This window comes from Oncorhynchus clarkii, chromosome 15 (genome assembly GCF_045791955.1).
Source record: "Oncorhynchus clarkii lewisi isolate Uvic-CL-2024 chromosome 15, UVic_Ocla_1.0, whole genome shotgun sequence".
In the NCBI taxonomy this organism is placed as follows: Eukaryota; Metazoa; Chordata; class Actinopteri; order Salmoniformes; family Salmonidae; genus Oncorhynchus; species Oncorhynchus clarkii.
The window spans coordinates 15,745,183-15,770,534 of NC_092161.1; the positions used below are offsets into that span (position 1 = coordinate 15,745,183).

Consider the following 25,352-nt stretch of genomic DNA (forward strand, 5'->3'; position numbering starts at 1 on the left):
GAACACGCCAATAGGATCTCACTAGCTCGTACTTAGCTCTGACCGCCTCCTTGCTTGTTCTACCCACTATGATTAATTTATTCCCATTGGAAACGACAGGCTCTAGTCTATCTTGGGTTAGTTATCAAAAATCTTCGACCTTACTGTACAAGTCTCTTTATTTAAATGTAAATAATATTTGAAATTCAAACCAGGGAAAACAAGAATGTTACGAATAAAATAATTAAATGACAGGGTAGACCATGACGTGGCAGTGAATTTCTGTACTGTACAGAACACTATACAGAAATTAGACAAAAAATAACAAAACATTAACAACATTGAGTCCAAACTTTAAAATGTCAATTTAAAATGTGCATAACAAATAAATAAATACACATTGTAAAATCTTCTCTACCTTTTCCATTTAAAATACAACAAGTTGTCCATGTATGATGCCGTATTCCAGTTTATTTCGTTTTATTTCACCTTTCACCTAGTTGACAGCAGCATAGCAGCCTGGAAGGGTTGATTATCAGGGTTTGAGTTGTATTATTGTGTGTGTGTGCGTCGTATTCATGTTTAAGTGTGTGTGTGTGAATGTTGATAGTTATGTAGGTAGATATGCGTATAGGTTGATAAGTAGATAATAATTCCATTCCAGCCATTACAATAAGCCTCCTATAGCTCCCCCCACCAGCTCCCTCTGGTGTGTATTACAGCGGGGGGAGGCCTATGTGGTGCACATTGCAGTATGGCTGTATGAGGTATCTGGCTGTAGACCAGAAAGTGTTGGTGAAGCCGAGTCCTGTACAGTGGTCGTAGCAGCCGGGGACCATGGAGACCAGGACACCCAGAGGAACCAGGAAACCCAGGGTGAAACTTCCTGCTGCTCGGACACCTCTCACCATATCTGACCACACACCACTCTTCTCCTCTAGCATCTGTTTCTCCTCCTTAACCACCTCCTCTTTCTTCTCATCCGCCTGTCTTTCTACCCTCTCCTCCACTCTCTGCTCCTCCTCTATCTTCTCCTCCCTCTGCACCTCATCAGAGGAGTCCTCCTGGGGTAGGAAGTGAACACACGCATTTAGCAACAGTGTCTCTCCCCCAGGGTGTGTGTGTGTATGTGTGCAAAGCTGTAGGACGGGCTCATTGTAAAACTGGAAAGGAATTCATGGAACGGTATCAAACACATCAAACATGTGGAAACCACATGTTTTAATCTGTTCCATAAATTCCATTCCAGCCATTACGGTCAGCCTGTCCTCATTCACTGGCACGAAAACACTCTCCCAGCTAAGCCCTACCTAACCCTAAACTCACATTGTCCTGTAGTACTACTTGATCACCACACAGCGGAGACAAACACTCAGCCATGATCAGTCATGTGTGTGTGTATGTGACCCACTATCATGCATGGCAGTAGACCCAGTTCCTCTGCTAGAGAGATGGAGCGCTGAGTGGCTGCAGACAGAGTTCCATCTAATGCCATGTAACCCCCCTCTCCTCCATTACTACAGACAGAGAAAGACATGAGGAAAGAGAGAGAGGGTATGAGCGATTACAAACGTGACAAAATTAGAGAGGGTGTGAGGGATGTTACGATTGTGTGTGTATGTATGTGTGTGTAGTTACATTAGGGCCTCTGCCAGTTGGCTCTGCAGATCCTTCATCTTCTCCTTCAGATCCTGAGAACAGAGAAACACACACACATAAAGCCCAGAGTGTATATCAGTTAAATATGTGTGTGTGTGAGGTCTGTATCAGGCATATGTAAAATGTCTGTGTGTGTGTGTGTGTGATGTACCTGTGCAATGGAGGAGTACTCTGTAAGGGACTGCCCCAGCTGCTCAACTACAAAGTCCTTCTGAAGGAGACACGTGCACACAAAGTTATGTTGAGCAAAGGCCAGCCAGCTAATAGACTGCAATGGACCACATTTAAACTGGCAATCCATGTGGCATGCCTAAAGAAAAACTTGTACATTTATTGGGTATTTAGGGCATATTTCAAATGTAAACATCATCTTCAATACGTAGGTTGCGCCTACCTTACGTAGGACCTCATCCCTGTGATCCAAAGCGAGTCTGCTCTCCTCGAGTCGAAGCTGTTTCTCACACACACGTTACTAGTTACTAGTAGGGCTGGGAAAAATCCTGCGGCCTCCAAGGACCAAAATTACCCCCCCTCTGATCTGGTGGTAGGATACCCGAGTGTGTGTGTGTGAGAGTTACCTGTAAGGCTTGTAGAGCCTGGCTGAGGTTAACGATCTTCTTCTTGTCAGTGGCTCTGTCTGGTATAATACGGGACATCTAGGGGTGAGAAACAGACAGACAGAACGAGAGAGAAGAGAATAGAATAGAAACGTTCTGTTATGTTTTGACAACAATGTGTATTATGCCTCCATATTGGCTGGCCAGTGAAACGTTCAATTTGTCTGTTTTAACAGGGTCAAAGGTCAAGAGTTAGGTCATCATACCTCACTGCCGATGGTTTCGATCTTGTCCTCCAAAATCTCCTTCTCTTTCTCCTGCAGGAACGAGGGATGAAAACCGTTGTATTTCTCACCATCATTTTATCAATACTTTCTTCCCAAGTTACTTCACATTTACCAATTAGCTCAGTTGGTGAGGTGATTGGTCAAATCAGATGTGTTCACTTGGATGGTTTATTTGTCATATATATACAGTTGAAGTCGGAAGTTTACATACACTTAGGTTGGAGTGATTAAAACTCGTTTTTCAACCACTCCACAAATGTCTTGCTAACAAACTATAGTTTTGGCAAGTTGGTTAGGACATCTACTTTGTGCCTGACACAAGTCATTTTTCCAACAATTGTTTACTGACTGATTATTTCACTTACTGTATCACAATTCCAGTGGGTCAGAAGTTTACATACACTAAGTTGACTGTGCCTTTAAACAGCTTGGAAAAATCCAGAAAATGATGTCATGGCTTTAGAAGCATCTGATAGGCTAATTGACATAATTTGAGTCAATTGGAGGTGTACCTGCGGATGTATTTCAAGGCCAACCTTCAAACTCAGTGCCTCTTTGCTTGAAATCGTGGGAAAATCAAAAGAAATCAGCCAAGACCTCATAAAAAGTATTGTAGACCTCCACAAGTCTAGTTCATCCTTGGGAGCAATTTCCAAACGCCTAACCACGTTTATCTGTACAAACAATAGTAAGCAAGTATAAACACCAAGGGACCATGCAGCCGTCATACCGCTCAGGAAGGAGACGCGTTGTCTCCTAGAAATGAAAGTACTTTGGTGTCGAAAAGTGCAAATCAATCCCAGAACAACAGCAAAGGACCTTGTGAAGATGCTGGAGGAAACCGGTACAAAAATATCTATATCCACAGTAAAATGAGTCCTATATCGACAACCTGAAAGGCCGCTCAGCAAGGAAGAAGCCACTGCTCCAAAACCGCCATTAAAAAGCTAGACTACGGTTTGCAACTGCACATGGGGACAAAGATTGTACTTTTTGGAGAAATGTCCTCTGGTCTGATGAAACAAAAATAGAACTGTTTGGCCATAATGACCATTGTTATGTTTGGAGGAAAAAGGGTGAGGCTTGCAAGCCATGAACACCTTCAGAACATGGTACCGTGAAGCACAGGGGTGGCAGCATCATGTTGTGGGGGTGCTTTGCTGCAGGAGGGACTGGTGCACTTCACAAAATAGATGGCATCATGAGGTAGGAAAATGATGTGGCTATATTGAAGCAACATCTCAAGACATCAGTCAGGAAGTTAAAGCTTGGTTGCAAATGGGTCTTCCAAATGGACAATGACCTCAAGAATACTTCCAAAGTTGTGACAAAATAGCTTAAGGACAACAAAGTCAAGGTATTGGAGTGGCCATCACAAAGCCCTTACCTTAATACTATAGAAAATGTGTGGGCAGAACTGAAAAAGCGTGTGCGAGCAAGGAGGCCTACAAACCTGACTCAGTTACACCTGCTCGGTCAGGAGGAATGGGATAAAATTCACCCAACTTATTGTGGGAAGCTTGTGGAAGGCTACCCAAAACATTTGACCCAAGTTAAACAATTTAAAGGCAATGTTACCAAATACTAATTGAGTATATGTAAACTTCTGACCCACTGGGAATGTGACAAAATAAATAAAAGCTGAAATAAATCATTCTCTCTACTATTATTCTGACATTTCACATTCTTAAAATGAAGTGATCCTCACTGACCTAAGACAAGGAATTTTTACTCAGATTAAATGTCAGGAATTGTGAAAAACTCAGTTTAAATGTATTTGGCTAAGTTGTATGTAAACTTCCGACTTCAACTGTATATATAGGGACCTAGTCAGTTGTGAAACGTGTCTTCCGCATTTAACCCAACCCCTCAATCAGAGGTGAGGTGGGCTGCCTTAATCGAAATCCACATCTTCCGCACCCGGGGAACAATGGGTTAACTGCCTTGCTTAGGGGCAGAATGACAGATTTACCTTGTCAGCTCGGCAATTTGATTCAGCAACCTTTCAGTTACTGGCCCAACGCTCTAACCACTAGGCTACCTGCCGCCCCTTTAACATATATATATATATGTTTCCACAGGAGGTTGGTGGGACCTTAATTGGGAAGGATGGGCTCGTAGTAATGGCTGGAGCGGAATCAGTGGAATGGTATCAAATACATCAAACATATGGTTTCCATGGTTTCCATGTGTTTGATGCCATTCCATTTGCTCCGTTTCAGACATTATTATGAGCCGTCCTCCCCTCAGCAGCCTCCACTGTTGGTTTCTTGTTTACTATTTCTGTACACCACTTCCTGGTTAACCACCAGTTGTTTGATGTAGGCCTCCAGATTGCCCGTAGCATCGTCTTTCTCAACCAATAGGCTCCGGATCTCCTCCAGCTCGTCCATCAGCTGCTCTGCATCATGGATCGATTGCTTCATCCTGACAAACACAAATAATGATGAACAGCCTGACTGATTGATGGTTACATTTGACTTGGTTGTGCAGGGCAGTGTGTGTGGTTGCTAATATGGTTACCCTTTAACTTGGTTGCGCAGGGCAGTGTTCTCGGTGCGTAGCAGTGTGTTGTTGTCATCGGCTACCTCTACTGTTCTCTGCAGCTCTGAGTTCAATTGCTTCAGTCTGCTTCGGGAATACACCAACTCTGCTAGAACATCACGCCTCTCCTCTGAACTCCTACAAACACACAAGTTAGAAAGTGGTGAGTACACAAACTGCTATCACAACAGCCTTGATGTCCAGATCACGAAGGACCTATCATGGTCTAAACACACCAACACAGTTGTGAAGAGGGCACGACAAAGCCTCTTCGCCCTCAGGAGGCTGAAAAATTTTTCCGTGAGCCCTCAGATCCTCAAAAGGTTCTACAGCTGCACCATTGAAAGCATCTTGACTGGCTGCATCACCTCTTGGTATTGCAACTGCTTGGCATCTGACCGCAAAGCGCTACAGAGGGTATTGTGTACAGACCAGTACATCCCTGGGGCCAAGCACCCTGCCATCTAGGACCTCTATACCAGGCGGTGTCAGAGGAAGGCCCTAAAAATAGTGAAAGACTTTAACCACCCAAGTCATAGACTGTTCTATCTGCTACTGCACGGCAAGCGGTACCGGAGCGCCAAGTCTGGGACCAAAAGGCTCCTTAACAGCTTCTTTCCCCAAGCCATAAGACTGCTGAACAGTTAATCAAATTGCTTCCCGGACTATTTGCATTGACCCCCCCCATTTGTACTGTCTCTATGCACACTGATTGGACTATACCCATTCTACACTGACACTCTCACATTGAAGCCACAGACAGACTTTCACATGCTGCTGCTACTCTGCTTATTATCTCAGCTTTTTTTCAAAATGTTTTATCTATGCATAGTCACTTCACCCCTACCTACATGTACAAATTACCTCAACAAACCTGTACCCCCGCACACTGACTCGGTACCGGTGCCCCCTGTATATAGCCTCATTATTGTTATTTTATTGTGTTAATTTGATACTTTTTTACTTTAATTTGGTTTAAAAAATCTGGAACTCTTCTTGAGCTGCACTGTTGGTTAAGGGCTTGTAAGTAAGCATTTAACGGTAAGGTCTACACTTGTTGTATTCGGCACATGTGAAAAATAAAGTTTATTTTGATTATTATATATCCTGATTGCCTAGTCATGTTTACCCCTACCTACATGTACATATTACCTCACCTTTGCAACCTCGTAGCAAATTATTCTTTCTTTTTAACTGTGCATTGTTGGGAAAGGGCTCGTGAGTAAGATTTCACAGAAAAGTCTACACCTGTTGTATTCAGCACATGTGACAAATACAATTTGATTCGCTAGGAGTCGTCTGGGTGTAAGGCCCTTACAGGTCTGCAGAGTTGAGGATCCTCTCTTCCTCTGACACGTACAGCCTGACAGACTCACCATTCTGCTTCCCTTCTGAAACACGCACAAAACATCAAAACAGACACCCACACCCCCCCCACACCCACACCTTTTAATTGGTCGTAAAGAGCAGCCAATAACCAATGAAAAACTCACCTTCATAATCATAGCTATCATCTTCCACTGAGTCTGACCTAAACACACACACACAGAGCAGCGAAATGTGTGGACACACAGATTTGAGCAGATAGATGAAGGCTATGGCTATAACTGTGTGTGTGTATGTTCACCTTAGCTGGTCTGAGCTGGTATACAAATCCCTCCATCTGGGTCCCCTGGTGCTACCTAGACAGGGGACAGGAAAGAGGAGGGACCATGTGTTACACATACATCCCTGATCTGTCAATGAATCTGACTACTACTGCATGGTTGACACCTCAAGAGCCCAGTTCTACCTCACTTCCCACTCTCTGAGCTGAGACCCCAGTTCCACCCCACTTCCCACTCTCTGAGCTGAGACCCCAGTTCCACCTCACTTCCCACTCTCTGAGCTGAGACCCCAGTTCCACCCCACTTCCCACTCTCTGAGCTGAGACCCCAGTTCCACCCCACTTCTCACTCTCACAACCGAGACCCATTTCCACCCCACTTCCCACTCTCACAACCGAGAGCCCAGTTCCACCCCACTTCCCACTCTCACAACCAAGAGCCCAGTTCCACCCTACTTCCCACTCTCTGAGCTAAGATCCCAGTTCCACCCCACTTCCCACTCTCTGAGCTGAGACTCCAGTTCCACCCCACTTCCCACTCTCACAAACGAGACCCATTTCCACCCCACTTCCCACTCTCACAACCGAGAGCCCAGTTCCACCCCACTTCCCACTCTCACAACCGAGAGCCCAGTTCCACCCCACTTCCCACTCTCACAACCAAGAGCCCAGTTCCACCCTACTTCCCACTCTCTGAGCTAAGATCCCAGTTCCACCCCACTTCCCACTCTCTGAGCTGAGACTCCAGTTCCACCCCACTTCCCACTCTCACAAACGAGAGCCCAGTTCCACCCCACTTCCCACTCTCTGAGCTGAGACCCCAGTTCCACCCCACTTCCCACTCTCTGAGCTGAGACCCCAGTTCCACCCCACTTCCCACTCTCTGAGCTGAGAAGGTAAATAATCCAAATTGTCCAAAATTGTATATTGTCCTACGAGTCGGTACTCACCATTAGAAGAGGGTGTGACCACTAACCCACCGTCATCCTCCCATTGGCCAGCCTCGGCAGGCCCCTGGTACCGGCCCTGCCGCTCATCCTCCCATTGGCCAGCCTCGGCAGGCCCCTGGTACCGGCCCTGCCGCTCATCCTCCCATTGGCCAGCCTCGGCAGGCCCCTGGTACCGGCCCTGCCACTCATCCTCCCGTTGTCGTGAACCCCGGTGACCTCGGTGGAGAGACGGGAGGTCGAGCACCGAGCATGATGTCACACCGTGGGAGGCACAGTCCAATAGACCCAGCTGCTGCAGCCGCCCCGCCTACATTAGAACCACAACAACTTAATCTTGAAAGGCTTTACGTCTACACACACATCTCTGAACGTGCTAACAAATAAATGGCTGTTAAGATAAATGGCAGACTACTAGTACAGTATTCAGGTGAGCTTTATTGACATGAAACTGAAATAACCAAATGTTGCCAAAGCAATACACTATTTTTTATTTTTGTGTTGACACAATATGAACGAATTCTAGCTATATCTAGATATTACCTCAATGGGGAAGGAGACGGTCCTGCGCAGCATTCTCCCTCAAAGCCCCAATGCCGCTAGAAATCTCTGTCCCCTTGAGAGATTCAGACTATTTCAGACTATTTATTTTTTTCAAATCAAATCAGTTCAAACAGTGTGCTGTTACAAATGACAAGTCATGAAGTAAAGACAGATCGGTAGCGATCTACTAGGAGAGCTAGATCATTCATGAGCTTGAAAAACAATTCCAAATAAATAGGTTCAGTTCATGTAGGCGTTTATGACGTCACAGTATAAACATCATGCCATCACACTAACAACCACGCCTCCAAAGACTAAGCTAAAAAATAGCAATCATTTAAAAAAACTAAGTTAAGTAGTTACTGTAGATAGCCAACTGTCCGTCCTTTTCATCAGGAAAATGTGATCGGTTTTCAGCTCCTATTATAGCAATGTTGTTGCTTATCTTTCTTAGTTAGCGACCAAGCTAACTTTAGCTAAAGCGGGATCGCAAACTGACTAGCTACTGTAATAGCTAGCTAATTGATATTTTTCAATCAAGTAGCTAGCTAACAACAGTGACGTAATACATTATTGGCAGATTAAATTATTTGTTGACACATTTTTTTTTTTACCTATCTAGCTAGCTAATTTTTGCAGTTTCATTTACCTACCCAACTACTCTCCTATGACCTCCGTCTCCCTCACCAAAGCAGTGCGCACGAGCAACTATAACTTCAGCCAATCAGTGATCGGTTTCATTATCAATGCACTCACTGGACTGATCCCTATGTTTTCTGTTTTAGGAAGTCAATTGGGATGGCTGACGCTAGGTCAACGATTTTTATAACTAAACCAAGACATACGACAGCTTGTCGTTTCCAATGGGAACAAATTAGTCATAGTGGGCAGAACAAGTAAGGAGGCGGATAGAGCCAAGCACGCGCTAGCGAGATCCTATTGGCGCGTTCTAGTATACATGAAAATATTTCCGTTAAAAAACGTCTACTCTGAAGTGCGCGTGTTTTACAACTCAATTCGCATTTGCACTCCTGAACAGCGCGATTTTTTAGCAACGGGTAAAGTCTACAAAACTTAGTCCACTCCGTTCATAACATATTCTAGTTTTGGGAACAGAAAACTAGAGATCTGTTTAATCGATGAGAAAATGTGCAGTATGTATGGCCAAAATCCATCTCGTTCCATCTTCTCCCACTGTTCGCCAGTGGGCTTCCTCTCACTACTAGTGGCAACGCCAACCGGATGCTTCACATTTATACTTCCAGTGAAATATCTGTTTCATTGTTCTATCTGTGGCTTTATATTGTATTGAGAAGCCACGAAGCCACCCACCTGTTGGGCATATTGGCACTTCCCAGAAGGAGCAGTCCTCCACAGAAAGGAATGGAATTCTACAGTATTTCAATTAAATGTTTAAAGGACAAAATTAAATGTATTTAAGTATTTTTTGTTGTTGTAATGGAGACAGTAACTTTAGTCATCAACAAATGTTTATATATATATTTTTTTGGGGGGGGTTATATTTTAGCTCACATAATATAATTTAAAAGTATGCATTAAGGTGTCTGTAATATAATACATGTGGCAAAAATGAATGTAGACATTAATAAATGCATTTACGTAGCTTTCTAAATACTTTTTACAATGGTGGGGGAGTCCCAATATGGAGGCTCGGTGTCTTCAGTACAGAGCCTTCTGTTAGTCATTTAGATATTGGTTGAGACCAATAATATATAGTATTTAGATATTTATATATAATATAATATTTAGATATTGGTTGAGACCAATAATATATATATATTATTGACCTCAACCAATACAGTGGGAGAAGATGGAACGAGATGGATTTTGGCCATATATATATATATCGATGAGAAAATGTGCAGTATGTATGGCCAAAATCCATCTCGTTCCATCTTCTCCCACTGTATTGATTGAGGGGGAGGAGCCTAAATATAACTGGAAAATCACAGTGAGTTAGGCCCCAATAGTCTTCAAATTAATATATATATATATATATATATATTATTGGTCTCAACCAGTGGTCTCAACCACAGATAGAAGGGGTTAGCTACCAGTAGTCTCTTTCTCTCAACTTAATGTTGAGCTTTATAATAGTAGAATACACAAGGTGCCATTTAAAAATGTGGTTGTGCATCAGCAATTTTCCTGTTATGTTTTGTTTTTATTTTTAAAACAACTTTGAGATTCTTCTTGTATTGAAAGGCGCTATATAATATAAATCCATTATTATAATTGTATTATTGTTATATTTAGGCTCCTCCCCCTCTCCCCACTGGGCCAATGGGTGGCAAACTCTATTGAGGGCGTGGCCAAAGCAAAAAACACCTCACAACCAGCCATGTTGGTTGTCAGCTTCTTCAAAGGTGAGACGTGGACCCAGTCACAACCACCCCTAGACCCAAATAAACCATGAACCCCCTGCCCCTTTGCCCCCAACCCTAGCATTTAGCCCTAGCCCCTACCTTACGTATCTCTGTGTGTCTCTAGGTTTCCCAGGTGATCTATACTGGGTTCTGTGTACAGACTACAGTAGTTTCTCTCTTGTCTACTCCTGCGCAGATTATTAAGACTGTTCTGGGAATTCCTAATGGAATCTGAGTCACAGGAGATTGGTGGCACCTTAATTGGGGAGGGCGGGCACATTGTAAGGAACGATGCTGCAGAAGAGAAGCAGGAACAGGGAGATGACATTTAATTTGGAACGGACATGCAACGAGACAGGAACAGCGTGATGCAGGGCAGCCTGGCGCCCTCGAGCACCAGGGGGGAAGAGTGGGAGCAGGTATTACACACATGGTAATGGCTGGAGTGGAATTGGTAGAATCGTATCAAATACATCCATTTGCCCCATTCCTGCCATTATTATAAGCCGTCCTCCCCTCAGCAGCCTCCAATGCTTGGAATGGACTGCTGTAATTGGAATGTGAATTGACTTATTTGGAATCCAACACCCCTAGGTCTGTTCCATGTCGATTCTTGCCTGCACACGCTTGTTGCCAGTGATGTCGTCTCCATGGTGTCCAGGAGGCCATTGGTGTCGACCTCAGATCAGACGGGCTGTGGCCTTAGAACAAACACACAGGCCCACAGAGAGACAAACGTCTGTTTTACTATCCTAGTTAAGACCAAACATTTGATTCCCATTCAAAATCCTATTTTCCCTAACCTAACACTTAACCTAAACCTAACCTTTACCCCAAACCCCTAAACCTAACTCCTAACCCTAATTCGAACCTTAACTGTTACCCTAACCGTAGACTAACCCCTAAGCCTTTAATAGCATTTTTCCTTGTGGGGACCTTGAATTTTCCTTGTTTTACTATCCTTGTGGACTTCTGGTTCCCACAAGGATAGTAAAACCAAACACGCACGCACACACACACACACACACACACACACAAACACACACACACATACACACACACACACACACACACATACACACACACACACACACACGCTTAGTAACTACAAGTACTTTATCTTATGAAATAATTAAGTTATATTCAATTTGTTTTATTTTATTTGTTAATTTGAAGACTATTGGGGCCTAACTCACTGTGATTTTCCAGTAACAGGAGACGAAAGCCTGAATCAGCGGTTAAATGACAAGACAGGCATCTATCTACTCTCTCTCTTTCTCTCTCTCTCTGCCCTTTCTCTCCAGAATGCACCCAAAGAGGAAACCGTCTCATGACAACAATTTCGCTAATCACCTGCCTTGTGCTGGGTGCACTCTCAGTGATGACTCAGACAGACACACAGACACATACTCACTCTCTGTCATCCCAAGACCTAAGCATCGCTGCAACTTTAGGAAATATACTCTGTTGAATATACATACTTCTGCAGCTAATATTTTTCCCTCAGGTGTGTAAAAAGAGCACAGGTAAGAAACGTTTATCTTATTGGTCTCTAGGTGGTGAAAAAGTATTGTTTAGAAATATATTATGTAACATATTTGGGTGTCTAGAAATTCATGAGATAAAGTTAATAGCATACTGGTAAGAACTTATTATGAACTGTTGAATATTCAAATAACTGTTAGTTTTTTAAAATGTAATCTAAAAAATGATGCATGCTTGGAACATAGGAATGTAAAGTGACTGTGTGACATCATGGGATGACATTTGGCTGAATTCCTTTGTCAATGTCGCAAAAGTCAATGTAAACAAACCATATTGAAATAAAGACTAGTCTAGCTTACAGTGGAGTAAGTAGGTGTTTATGTAGTCCTGAAAGACGTCTGTTTAATAAAATGTATTATTATTATTACGTGTACAGTATAACACTATGTTTTGACCTGTATTTTTTTACAAACCATCTAATAGATTTAGGAGAAAAGCTTTCTTCACACAGGCATCTTTGAGATGTTGTTTTTCAATGTAGGATGAAGGTCGTTGAGGCTGGTATGTTTTGTATTCTGAGGGTTGGTCACAGTTCCCATAGGGGAACACAAACACAAACACAGACACACAGACACACAGACACACACACACACACACACACACACACACACACACACACACACACACACACAGTATTCCCATCATAGAAACATGTTCACAAGGAAGGGAACTGGAGGAACAGGTGTAGCTGTACAGGTGTCATGTAGTCTGTCTGCAGACTTTAATCACTCAGATGGCATGTCAAGGTACAACAGATGGAATGTAAAGCAAAGCATTTCAGATAGTCACGCTAACCTGTTGTTAAGGTTACCTGTACTTAATAGGCATACAGCTGTACTATACCTTACGGCTTTACCGTTCTTCCCCCATAAGAAAAATGTTTCCTATGTTTTGGATCCTCCTCCTTCTTCCTCTGGTCTCCGCCCAGACATACCATTGGGGTCCATGCCCCACCCCCAGTGTCCAGCCCAACTTCAGCCTGCAGCAGGTAAACACACACACACAAACACATACATACACAGAGCTTTTTTGTGATTTAAAGCATACATTTTTAACAACCACTCTCCTACCCTTATCAGTACCTGGGCACGTGGTATGAGATAGCGAAACTTCCAGCATCCTTTGAGAGAGGGAAATGCATCCAGGCCGATTACACTCTGAGGGGAGACGGCACCATTCGAGTCCTCAACTCCCAGTTCTAGTCAGTATTTATATGCATGTGCATGTGTGAGTGTTTAAGTGTGTCTCAACTATGTCAATCTTTACCTCATACATAGCCATTTAGAAGTCAACTGTCCTCCCTGAACTGAAAGCTAGTACTGTTTTCTCATAGACATGTTTTTTCTAAAAGTGGTGACAGTGTATATCTCTGCCTCCAGTAAAGGTAAGGTGCGGACTGTGGAGGGGACAGCAGTGGTCCAGGACCCAAAAAAACCAGCCAAACTGGGAGTCAGCTTCTCCTACTGTGAGTCTCTACGGTCTATAACTCTATTACCATGACTATATCGAGTCTCTACTGTCTATAACTATATTACCATAACTCTACTGAGTCTCTACTGTCTATGAGTCTATTACAATGACTTTATCGAGTCTCTACTGTCTGTAACTCTATTACCATGACTATATTGAGTGTCTACTGAGTCTCTACTGTCTATTAGTTTATTACCATGACTCTATCGAGTCTCTACGGAGTCTCTACTGTCTATAAGTCTATTACCATGACTATACTGAGTATTTACTGAGTCTCTACTGTCTATAAGTCTATTATCATGACTATATTGAGTCTCTACTGTCTACAACTCTATTACCATGACTATCGAGTCTCTACTGTCTATAAGTCTATTACCATGACTATATTGAGTGTCTACTGAGTCTCTACTGTCTATACGTTTATTACCATGACTCTATCGAGTCTCTAGGGAGTCTCTACTGTCTATAAGTCTATTACCATGACTATACTGAGTATTTACTGAGTCTCTACTGTCTATAAGTCTATTATCATGACTATATCGAGTCTCTAATGTCTACAACTCTATTACCATGACTCTATCGAGTCTCTACTGTCTATAAGTCTATTACCATGACTATGTTGAGTCTCTACGGAGTCTCTACTGTCTATAACTCTATTACCGTGACTCTATTGAGTCTCTACTGCCTATAACTATATTACCATGACTTTCGAGTATCTACTGAGTCCACACGGTCTATAACTATATTACCACGATTCTATCGAGTCTATACTGTCTTTAACTCTATTACCATGAGTCCTTACTGTCTATAACTCTGTTAGCAGGACTCTATTGAGTGTCTACTCTCTATAACTATATTACCATGACTATTGAGTCTCTACTGAATGTCTACTGTTGCACAGGTCTTGTTACTCTAGTGTCCTGGATGAATTCAGCTCTGACTCATGGCCTGTGAGAGAGGGCAGTTAATCTGATAATGACATCATCCCTGTGACTCTGAGTCTGTCTTAATATTTATCCCCCTCGACCTCTTCTCCCTCCCCCACCCCCCTCTCCACCCCCTCTCAGTCACTCCCTACAGTCCGTACTGGGTGCTGAGTACAGACTATGTGAGTGGAGCGGTGGTGTACAGCTGTACTGACGTGTTGAGGATTTTCCATGTCGACTACGCCTGGATCCTGGGACGTTCCCGCTTCTTGCCCGCAGAGGAAGTAGAGTACGCCAGGCAGCTGCTGGCTAAAGAAAACATTGACACCTTCAAGATGAGGGTTACTGACCAAACAGGCTGCGACTAGATGGAGGTTTAGAGGTCAGCGGTTAGGGTTGTAGGGTTAAAGGGTTATCTATGTGTCCACTTCCCTAGTCCTAACCCCTAGACACTTCTCCCTCTACTCCCAATGCTCTATCCACATGTCATTTGAGCCCTACCTCTATAGATACAGACAGAAATACGACCATCACATACTAGACCTAGTGTCCACCTCTCGTGTCTAATTAAGCAATAAGGCACAAGGGGGTGTGGTATATTGCATGACGCATCTGGGGTGCCTGGACACAGCCCTTAGCCGTGGTATATTGGCCATGTACCACAAACCCCCGAGGTGCCTTATTGATATTATAAACTGGTTACCAACGTAATTAGAGCAGTAAAAATAAATGTTTTGTCATACCCGTGGTATACGGTCTGATATACCTTGGCAGTCAGCCAATCAGCATTCAGGGCTCGAACCACCCATTTTATAATAGTTTATATACACTGACAGTTGGTCTTATAATCTTATCATCCAACATACCTACCATCTCATTTAGACTATCTATCACATGTATTTTATATTTAGAGACTTTATAGTCTGTAGTTGGAGATCTGTTAGTTTATAAGGTAGTTTGAATTATTAAATGTCTAGCTATGTAACAATGGTGACGGTTTCTTCATGGGATGAATAGAATGCTGACAGCATGAGTCAGTTCTCTGAGGGTTGGGCACGGTTCCTATAGGGGCAAACACACACACACGCAGTATCCTCATCATAGAAAGATGTTCACAGGTAAGGGAACTGGAGGAACAGGTTTAGCTGTAAAGGTTTCATGTAGTCTGTATATTAGTAATTAAAGTTTTGTTTTGAAGTGAAACTGATGACTGTCTTTTCTTCTGCAAAAAGTGTTTAGATTGCAATTGGGACAAACAATCTCTGCTACCCCCTCCTGAGCATTTAGTCAAACAGCAAGTACTGATGTGGCCACTATAAAGTGTGGTTGTGACAAGGGGGGTTATGTGTCTGTGTGTGTGTGTGTGTGTGTGTGCGCACGCTTCTTGGGGGGGGGGACACGTGATCTTACAACAGGATCGTGCTCCGTCATTTCTTCCGTGAGCTTTAGACTCCTCTGAACCCGAGACCGACAGCACCTCTGGCAAATCAAATCAAAGTTTATTTGTCACGTGCGCCGAGCACAACGGGTGTAGTAGACTTTACAGTGAAATGCTTACTTACAGACTCTAACCAACAGTACAAGAAAGGTAATAGATGACAATAGGTAAGTAAAGAAATAAAAACAACAGTAAAAAGGCAGGCTATATACAGTAGCGAGGCTATAAAAGTAGCAAGGCTACATAGAACCACCGGTTAGTCAGGCTGATTGAGGTAGTATGTACATGTAGATATGGTTATAGTGACTATGCATATATGATAAACAGAGTAGCAGTAGCGTAAAAGAGGGATTGGTGGGTTGTGGGTTGCGGGACACAATGCAGATAGCCAAGTTAGCCAATGTGCGGGGGCACTGGTTGGTCGGGCCAATTGAGGTAGTATGTACATGAATGTATAGTTAAAGTGACTATGCATATATGATAAACAGAGAGTAGCAGCAGCGTAAAAGAGTGGCTGGGGGGGCACACAATGCAAATAGTCCGGGTAGCCATTTGATTACCTGTTCAGGAGTCTTATGGCTTGGGGGTAAAAACTGTTGAGAAGCCTTTAGTAGAGCGGTAGAAGAGAGAACAGACTATGACTGGGGTGGCTGGGGTCTTTGACAATTTTTAGGCCCTTCCTCTGACACCTCCTGGTGTAGAGGTCCTGGCAGGCAGCTTAGCCCCAGTGATGTACTGGGCCGTACACACTACCCTATGTAGTGCCTTGCGGTCGGAGGCCGAGCAATTGCCATACCAGGCAGTGATGCAACCAGTCAGGATGCTCTTGATGTTGCAGCTGTAGAACCTTTTGAGGATCTAAGGACCCATGCCAAATCTTTTTAGTTTCCTGAGGGGGAATAGGCTTTGTTGTGCCCTCTTCACGACTGGCTTGGTGTGTTTGGACCATTCTAGTTTGTTGGTGATGTGAACACCAAGGAACTTGAAGCTCTCAACCTGTTCCACTACAGCCCCGTCGATGAGAATGTGGGCGTGCTCGGTCCTCCTTTTCCTGTAGTCCACAATCATCTCCTTAGTCTTGGTTACGTTGAGGGATTGGTTGTTATTCTGGCACCAACCGGCCAGGTCTCTGACCTCCTCCCTATAGGCTGTCTCGTCGTTGTCAGTGATCAGGCCTACCACTGTTGTGTCGTCTGCAAACTTAATGATGGTGTTGGAGTCGTGCCTGGCCATGCAGTCGTGGGTGAACAGGGAGTACAGGAGGGGACCTAGCACGCACCCCTGGGGGGCTCCAGTGTTGAGGATCAGCGTGGCAGATGTGTTGCTACCTACCCTCACCACCTGGGGGCGGCCCGTCAGGAAGTCCAGAATCCAGTTGCAGAGGAAGGTGTTTAGTCCCAGGATTCTTAGCTCGTGATGAGCTATGGTTTTGAACGCTGAGCTGTAGTCAAGAAATAGCATTCTCACATAGGTGTTTCTTTGTCCAGGTGGGAAAGGGCAGTGTGGAGTGCAATAGAGATTGCATCATCTATGGATCTGTTTGGGCAGTATGCAAATTGGAATGGGTCTAGGGTTTCTGGGATAATGGTGATGATGTGAACCATGACCAGCCTTTGAAATCACATGGCTAAGGACGTGAATGCTGCGGGTCTGTAGTCCTTTAGGAAGGTTGCCTTTGTGTTCTTGGGCACAGGGACTATGGTGGTCTGCTTGAAACATGTTGGTATGACAGACTCAATCTGGGACATGTTGAAAATGTCAGTGAAGACACCTGCCAGTTTGTCAGCACATGCTCGGAGTACACGTCCTGGTAATCCGCTTGGTCCCGCAGCCTTGTGAATGTTGACCTGTTTAAAGGCCTTACTAACGTAAGCTACGGAGAGCGTGATCACACAGTCGTCCAGAACAGCTGATGCTCTCATGCATGCCTCAGTGTTGCTTGCCTCGAATCAAGCATAGAAGTGATTTAGCTCGTCTGGTAGGCTCGTGTCACCGGGCAGCTCATGGCTGTGCTTCCCGTTTGTAGTCTGTAATAGTTTGCGAGCCCTGCCACATATGACGAGCATCGGAGCTGGTGTAGTACGATTCAATCTTAGTAAATAGTGCTGTATGTGCAATTCATGTTAAAGTGTCATAATAAGTATGCAGTATTGAAGATAACTGACTCAGATGGCAGATAACTATGACTAACTGTTGTATTCAGTAAGGACAGATTGCTGCATCCATAAGGCGAGGTCTGTTTTGAATGCTGCATGTGTACAAAGAGCACTGTGTGTTCGTATGTGTGTGTGTGTGTGTGTGTGTGTGTGTGTGTGTGTGTGTGTGTGTGTGTGTGTGTGTGTGTGTGTGTGTGTGTGTGTGTGTGTGTTCGTGTAAACCCAGTGAGGAATAATATTTGAGGAGAATGGAAGTTTCTTCAGGTATCCCAGAGTCCTCGTAGGAGGACTGTCATTTTTCCGGACTCTCAATCGAGTCTTTGTGTATAGAATACTTGGTACGCTTCAGAATGCTAAACTCCATCTCCCATCTCTCTCACTCCTACAGATGCTAGAGGCTTCACCCCTGAAGGAGGTAAAATAGACACACACACACACACACCTCTACAGCACATACACACAGACCTTCTGTAACATGTACTGATAGGATCTACATGGTTCTTATATTATGTAGACTTCCTTGGGGTTGTCAGTCAGTGAGTGTTGTGATTTGTTTCTGTCTGTGTGTTTGTAGTTCCATACGATTAGTTTTTTGTATGTATGTTTTACAATGATAACGTTATTTTACAATCAGTTATAGGTTTCCCATCCTTAGGTATGTAACTCCTTTCGTCACCTGGAGGTTTGTACCATATTTGACCTGGTTTTACCTAAGTCTGTAGGAGCTGTACCTGGCTATCTTCTGTAGCCTACCTTTGCTTCAATCTGTACACCCAAACGACCGTTGGTTCCTTGTGAAAGTCCAGGGCATTATACTGTTACCCAAGCAGGAAGTGGTGTTACACGGAAAAGGGTCCGGTTTCTATTGTTTACGTTGCCAGAGAACATCTAGCTAGATAGATAGCTAATATTCATTACGGTACCTAGTCAAAAACAGAAATTATCATGAAACCAGCGGTGGACGAGATGTTCCCTGAAGGCGCCGGGCCTTATGTGGATCTAGACGAGGTTAGTAATCATCTGGGGACACGAGAGAATCGCCGAACTAGCCTAGCTACAGTAACTCCACCGCTAACCTAGCCACCTAACCAGTTAACGTTGGTTTATGATAGAAAAAACGTCTGCTGTTAATTAAGAGCGGCGACGCTCGGTCTGGATATTAACATACATCGCTTGCGGTACGGTTTAGGAAGCATAAGGACTTTATGTTTCATATCAACAATAACAAAAATGAGGGGCGTGTTTCGAAAGCCGAATCGCAAGTGATGATTATTGACGTTTCTAAACGTTAGAACACAGCGTTGGAATTGTAGTTCACATGAGCCAGTTGTGGGCGAAGCTGGGGATGAAAACTGTATGGAGAAGGCAGAGTGCTGCCAATAATTTTCGAGAACTAGATGTGCATGCCCAGTAACACAGTCGTGTCCTCCGTGGGCCGGATCGTACATAAAACATCCTACATTCAGGCTGCAAAGGCATCGATTCTATCGTTAACTAGTTTTTTTTTAGCCCTCAGCTTCGCCCACGAATGAAGGATGCTTTATGTACGAGCCGGTCCACGGAGGACACGAGTGCATTACCGGGAATGCACATCAACCCTAGGCGATAGTTCATGGGTGTTAGGCTATAGCACAGACCGTTTTTAAAAAAACTAAACTGTCACCTTTTTGTCTGTAGACTTAACTGTCTTTGATTTCTAGCTGATGTGTATTCCTTACTTGGCTTAAATGGAATACATTGTTTTAAAATTGTTCCTGTGTGTGGGTGTGTCTGATTCTTCAGGCAGGGGGCAGCAGCGGTCTGCTCATGGAACTGGCAGCAAATGAGAAAGCAGTGCACTCAGACTTCTTCAACGGTCAGTCAGACAGACACACACACACACACACACACACACACACACCGTAGAGGCTAGGTGGGGCTAGAGGCTAAACTAGAGCAGTGTTTCTCAAACCTAATCTTGAGTATCCCATTTCACTTATTTGTTCTATTCCAATACTAGCATACGTGATTTAAACTAATCGAGTGCTGATGAGTAGTTGACCAGTTGAATCAGCTTTGCTGGTGGAATGGGTGGAGAGGTTGGGGGGAACACTGGGCTAGACTGGGTAGAGAAGCATCTTGTGGGCTAGGGAGGGGTCTTATGAAAGTGCTCTGTGTGTGTTTGCTTTGCCAACAGGGCCGTCTCACAGAAACTAACATGTCTTTTCCCTGTAAACTTAAATTAACAACACACACCACACAGTGTAGCTAATGTGTTTTCCATCTGGCAGTGTTAGCCACGGGACAAACAGTTTATGGCTCAGCAACACATGACCTAGAAAGTGATCATTAAAAAGAGGAGAAGAGAGAAGGAATGGTTAAAGCGATACTTCAGGAGGAATGGTTAAAGGGATACTTCAGGATGAATGGTTAAAGGGATACTTCAGGAGGAATGGTTAAAGGGATACTTCAGGAGGAATGGTTAAAGGGATACTTCAGGATGAATGGTTAAAGGGATACTTCAGGAGGAATGGTTAAAGGGATACTTCAGGAGGAATGGTTAAAGGGATACTTCAGGATGAATGGTTAAAGGGATACTTCAGGAGGAATGGTTAAAGGGATACTTCAGGAGGAATGGTTAAAGGGATACTTCAGGATGAATGGTTAAAGGGGTACTTCAGGAGGAATGGTTAAAGGGGTACTTCAGGAGGAATGGTTAAAGGGATACTTCAGGAGGAATGGTTAAAGGGATACTTCAGGAGGAATGGTTAAAGGGATACTTCAGGATGAATGGTTAAAGGGATACTTCAGGAGGAATGGTTAAAGGGATACTTCAGGAGGAATGGTTAAAGGGATACTTCAGGAGGAATGGTTAAAGGGATACTTCAGGATTTTTGGCAATGAGCATCCTAACGCTAGTTAGCGTTGGCTCGTGAAACTACCACTAACTTCTTTCATACTAGATACAGAGATATGACAATGGTATCCACCAGTTCATCTGCCTCTGGGGACGTAGATAAAGGGCCTCATTGCAACAAAAACCCGAAGTATCTCTTTAAAGAAGATGTAAAGGAGGAGAGGGGGAGTAGAGAGAAGAGGAGAGTAGGGAACGGATAGGAGTAATGTCAGGAGGAGATGAGAAGAGAAGGGGAGCAGGGAAAGGAGGAGAAGAGAAGGGGAGCAGGGAAAGGAGGAGAAGAGAAGGGGAGCAGGGAAAGGAGGAGAAGAGAGGGGGAGAAGGAAAAGGAGGAGAAGAGAAGGGGAGCAGGGAAAGGAGGAGAAGAGAAGGGGAGCAGCGAAAGGAGGGGGAGAAGGAAAAGGAGGAGAAGAGAAGGGGAGCAGGAAAAGGAGGAGAAGGGGAGCAGGGAAAGGAGGAGAAGAGAAGGGGAGCAGGGAAAGGAGGAGAAGAGAAGGGGAGCAGGGAAAGGAGGAGAAGAGAAGGGGAGCAGGGAAAGGAGGAGAAGAGAGGGGGAGAAGGAAAAGGAGGAGAGGAGGATGATAAAGGGTTTTATGGTTCCTGTTAGACTGAAACCCAGCAGGACACCTAGCCAGCCTGCCGCTTTGAACACACTCAAACACACCACGTATCACACACACACCACGTATCACACACACACACCACATATCACATAGGCACTCACACACACCACGTATCACATAGGCACTCACACACACCACGTATCACATAGGCACTCACACACACCACGTATCACATAGGCACTCACACACACCACGTATCACACACACCACGTATCACACACACACCACGTATCACACACACACCACGTATCACACACACCACGTATCACACACACACCACGTATCACATAGGCACTCACACAGACCACGTATCACACAGGCACTCACACACACCACTTATCACACAGGCACTTACACACACACCACGTATCACACAGGCACTCAGGCTCACCCAGCAGAAAAACACATTCCCCTGTGTTTCTGTGGTGTCAGTGATTTTTGGCTTTTGAGTGGTTGTAGCTCCTGTAAAGCAGCACATTTGTTAACACCAAACCTCTCCTATCCTTAGGGAACCTAAAGTCCTAAGGCATTACCTACTAAATACTGACCTACAGTACTACTGCATGACCTGTCATGAGTCAGACTACAAACTGGACTACTATTTTAGAATGTTTTCAAACTTCAGCATGCATATACTGTATCATGTCACTCAGCAGATAGAGCTGTCAATCAATCACATCAGAAACTCACTGTGTTCTTTCTCTCTGTCTACTTGTCTCTCTGTCTCAGACTTTGAGGATCCGTTTGATGATGAGGACCTGCAGTGAATGAGGAAGACCCTATATACCCATGATTACATGTGTGTGTGTGTGTGTGTGTGTGTGAGAGAGAGAGGGAGAGACATTAAGATCGTAAGAACTGTAAAACCAGAACCATTTCCATGTTGGAAGAGCTTTTGAAGATCCGCCCTCATTTCCACTGTGTTTGTTAAATAAAGTGTTTTCTAAAAAGCAGGTGTGGGTGAATTCTGTGGATTCTATGCATTCCATAGACTGGCGAAATGATCAGTGTTGCTGGCGTGTTTCAATGTGCTGCGGCAGGTCTGTAGGCGCTGAGAAACACCTGTTAGTGGAGAAATAATTACATACGCCATAACATCACATACTCACGCATACCTATAATATTTATTTCAACATCCCCAGCTAACATGACCACTACACAGATAGCTATTGTACAGCAACACTACAAATCATGTGGAGCAGTGGTATTTAAAGTCGGGTAGCGGGGGAACTGCAGTAGGGTTGCCTAATTTATTTTCCCCAATTTCGTGGTATCCAATTGTTAGTAATTACTATCTTGTCTCATCGCTACAACTCCCGTACGGGCTCGGGAGAGACTAAGGTCGAAAGCCATGCGTCCTCTGAAACACAACCCAACCAAGCCGCACTGCTTCTTAACACAGCGCGCATCCAACCCGGAAGCCAGCCGCACCAATGTGTCGGAGGAAACACCGGGCACCTGGCGACCTTGGTTAGCGTGCACTGTGGGAGTCGCCCAGCTACAATAAATGCGGCCTCGTCATATGTGGTTTGCACAAAGTCCAGTGTAGTTCCTTGATGGCCATCATGGTATCGGCTTGAGAGGGAATATACATGGATCTGACTAAAACTGAAAATAATTATCTTGGGAGGTATTCTAGGTCGGATGAACTAAAGGACTTGAGTTTCAGTACGTTACCACAATCATACCATGAGTAGTTAATCATAAAACATACACCACCGAGTTCAATGTGTGTGTGTGTGTTCAAGACTTACACGATGGCATCAACACAGGGTGGCATGGCGTTTTGGATGTGGTATCCTTGCAGTCTAAATTTGATGTGAGAGTCAGACACTCTTGTGCAGCAACTTGTGGTTACCTTAGTTGGCCGACGAAGTGAGCGAGAAAGGGAGACAGAGAGACAGAAATAAAAGATTTAGACAGGCAGCACAATTCTGTTCTTTGTTTTTACTAATTGGTATTTTTGACCAATCAGATCACTCTGAAAAAGCTCTGATGTGAAAGAAATCTGATGTGATTGGTCAAAAGACCATTTAGTGGTTAAAATACATGAGAATGGGCTGCCTGTGTAAACGCAGCCTCTGATCTCTAAACCATAAATATGGTGTGTTTTTAGCTTGTATTTATTATGGATCCCCATTAGCTCTTCCTGGGGTCCAGCAAAATTAAGGCAGTCTATACAATTTCAAAAACATTACAATACATTCACAGAAGGCAAAGGGTGGCTATTTGAAGAATCTAAAATCTAAATAGATTTTGATTTGTTTCACACTTTTTTGGTTACGTCATGATTCCATATGTGTTATTTCATAGTTTTGTTGTCTTCACTATTATTCTACAATGTAAGAAAAAATAAAGAGAAACCCTTGAATGAGTAGGTGTTCTGAAACTTTTGACTGCTACTGTATATACTTTCTTTTTGGGGGGGGGAGGGGACAAAACATTTAGAGTACAGATTATTGTATGGGACAATAAACAAACATTTTTGAGAAAGATAATTAGAAAAATAAAATATTGAGTAAATGTATTTATTTGTTTATTTTCATTTTGATAATAGATGAAAATTCACTGAATTTATTTGTTGATGTAAAAATACATATTTACTGATTTTAAGGTTGTGCCATTAGATTTGTAGTGGGATGGGGTCACAAGAAATTCTTGGGGAAGAAATTGGGTCCCCACTGAAAAAGTTTGAATAGCACTGATGTAGAGGGTGGTATGATCCAGTAATCCAGTTTGTAATCCAATTCCAAATTTGCCTTGAGGCCACAGGTATGTGATGCCGAAGTGAGACTCGCTTCCAAAGCAACTACAGAACAGGGAATCCAAAGCTTCCATAGTAGGAAAACAAATGTTTATTTTTCAAACAAAAGGTCATTTCATAGGTCATATTCCATCGATGATCAAAGTCAAAGCCATCAGATTTAAACTGTAGACAAAAGGTCATTTCATAGGTCATATTCCATCGATGATCAAAGTCAAAGCCATCAGATTTAAACTGTAGACAAAAGGTCATTTCATAGGTCATATTCCATCGATGATCAAAGTCAAAGCCATCAGATTTAAACTGTAGACAAAAGGTCATTTCATAGGTCATATTCCATCGATGATCAAAGTCAAAGCCATCAGATTTAAACTGTAGACAAAAGGTCATTTCATAGGTCATATTCCATCGATGATCAAAGTCAAAGCCATCAGATTTAAACTGTAGACAAAAGGTCATTTCATAGGTCATATTCCATCGATGATCAAAGTCAAAGCCATCAGATTTAAACTGTAGACAAAAGGTAGACTAGTAGCAGCTTTCTAAGTCTTGACGTGGAGTAGTGGTCAAAAAACTAAGTTACTGCCATACCTGAGGCCTAGTAGACCCATACCTACAAAAACCTAAATAGCTCAAGGGAAGGGGAACATGGGAAAAGGCTCCATAATGCTTTTAAATACCCATGATAACCATGATAGAAAAACCAAAAACAGGAGTTCATCAACCATACTCCATAATTCATTATGAAATATTTATACTTACATTCAATAATACTATTATTATAAATGGCGCAAAACAATGAATATAGAACAAATAAAGAAAATGGGAATTTAGGTCCAACAGGTGGCAAAATATTTTTTACATTTTGCAATGCACCAGGGCTGTTTTCATTACTGCACACTGTAACAAAATGTCTCGCAGCAGAAAATTATTTCTTATTGGACAAGTTCAGGTCGTCACTCCCCATTTCAGCCTGTTAGCTTCAGTTTTGTTCCTAATGAATACGACCCTGATGTAAGGACCTT

The 25,352-nt window shown here is 43.5% G+C and overlaps 3 protein-coding genes across 3 annotated transcripts; 2 read left to right on the top strand and 1 right to left on the bottom strand.

Moving 5' to 3' along the window:
• Nucleotides 1-310: 310 nt before the first annotated feature.
• Nucleotides 311-8,155, bottom strand: LOC139366802 (ERC protein 2-like). Its single transcript, XM_071104506.1, has 14 exons — nucleotides 8,123-8,155; nucleotides 7,583-7,889; nucleotides 6,654-6,708; nucleotides 6,520-6,557; nucleotides 6,345-6,417; nucleotides 5,006-5,164; nucleotides 4,792-4,909; nucleotides 2,462-2,512; nucleotides 2,217-2,294; nucleotides 2,033-2,089; nucleotides 1,790-1,849; nucleotides 1,618-1,670; nucleotides 1,391-1,496; nucleotides 311-1,043 (listed from the first exon to the last, which is right to left on the bottom strand). The coding sequence occupies exons 1-14, from the start codon at nucleotides 8,153-8,155 to the stop codon at nucleotides 696-698; spliced, it is 1,536 nt and encodes a 511-aa protein (XP_070960607.1). The 3' UTR covers nucleotides 311-695.
• A 3,731-nt stretch (nucleotides 8,156-11,886) lies between these two features.
• On the top strand, nucleotides 11,887-15,653 carry LOC139366701 (apolipoprotein D-like). Its single transcript, XM_071104388.1, has 5 exons — nucleotides 11,887-12,035; nucleotides 12,928-13,042; nucleotides 13,134-13,255; nucleotides 13,434-13,519; nucleotides 14,592-15,653. Exons 2-5 carry the CDS (start codon nucleotides 12,932-12,934, stop codon nucleotides 14,816-14,818), a joined length of 546 nt encoding a protein of 181 aa, XP_070960489.1. The 5' UTR covers nucleotides 11,887-12,035; nucleotides 12,928-12,931; the 3' UTR covers nucleotides 14,819-15,653.
• A 3,217-nt stretch (nucleotides 15,654-18,870) lies between these two features.
• On the top strand, nucleotides 18,871-24,075 carry LOC139366702 (COP9 signalosome complex subunit 9-like). The gene is made up of 3 exons (XM_071104390.1): nucleotides 18,871-19,052; nucleotides 19,827-19,899; nucleotides 22,293-24,075. Exons 1-3 carry the CDS (start codon nucleotides 18,990-18,992, stop codon nucleotides 22,328-22,330), a joined length of 174 nt encoding a protein of 57 aa, XP_070960491.1. The 5' UTR covers nucleotides 18,871-18,989; the 3' UTR covers nucleotides 22,331-24,075.
• The last annotated feature ends 1,277 nt before the right edge of the window (nucleotides 24,076-25,352 follow it).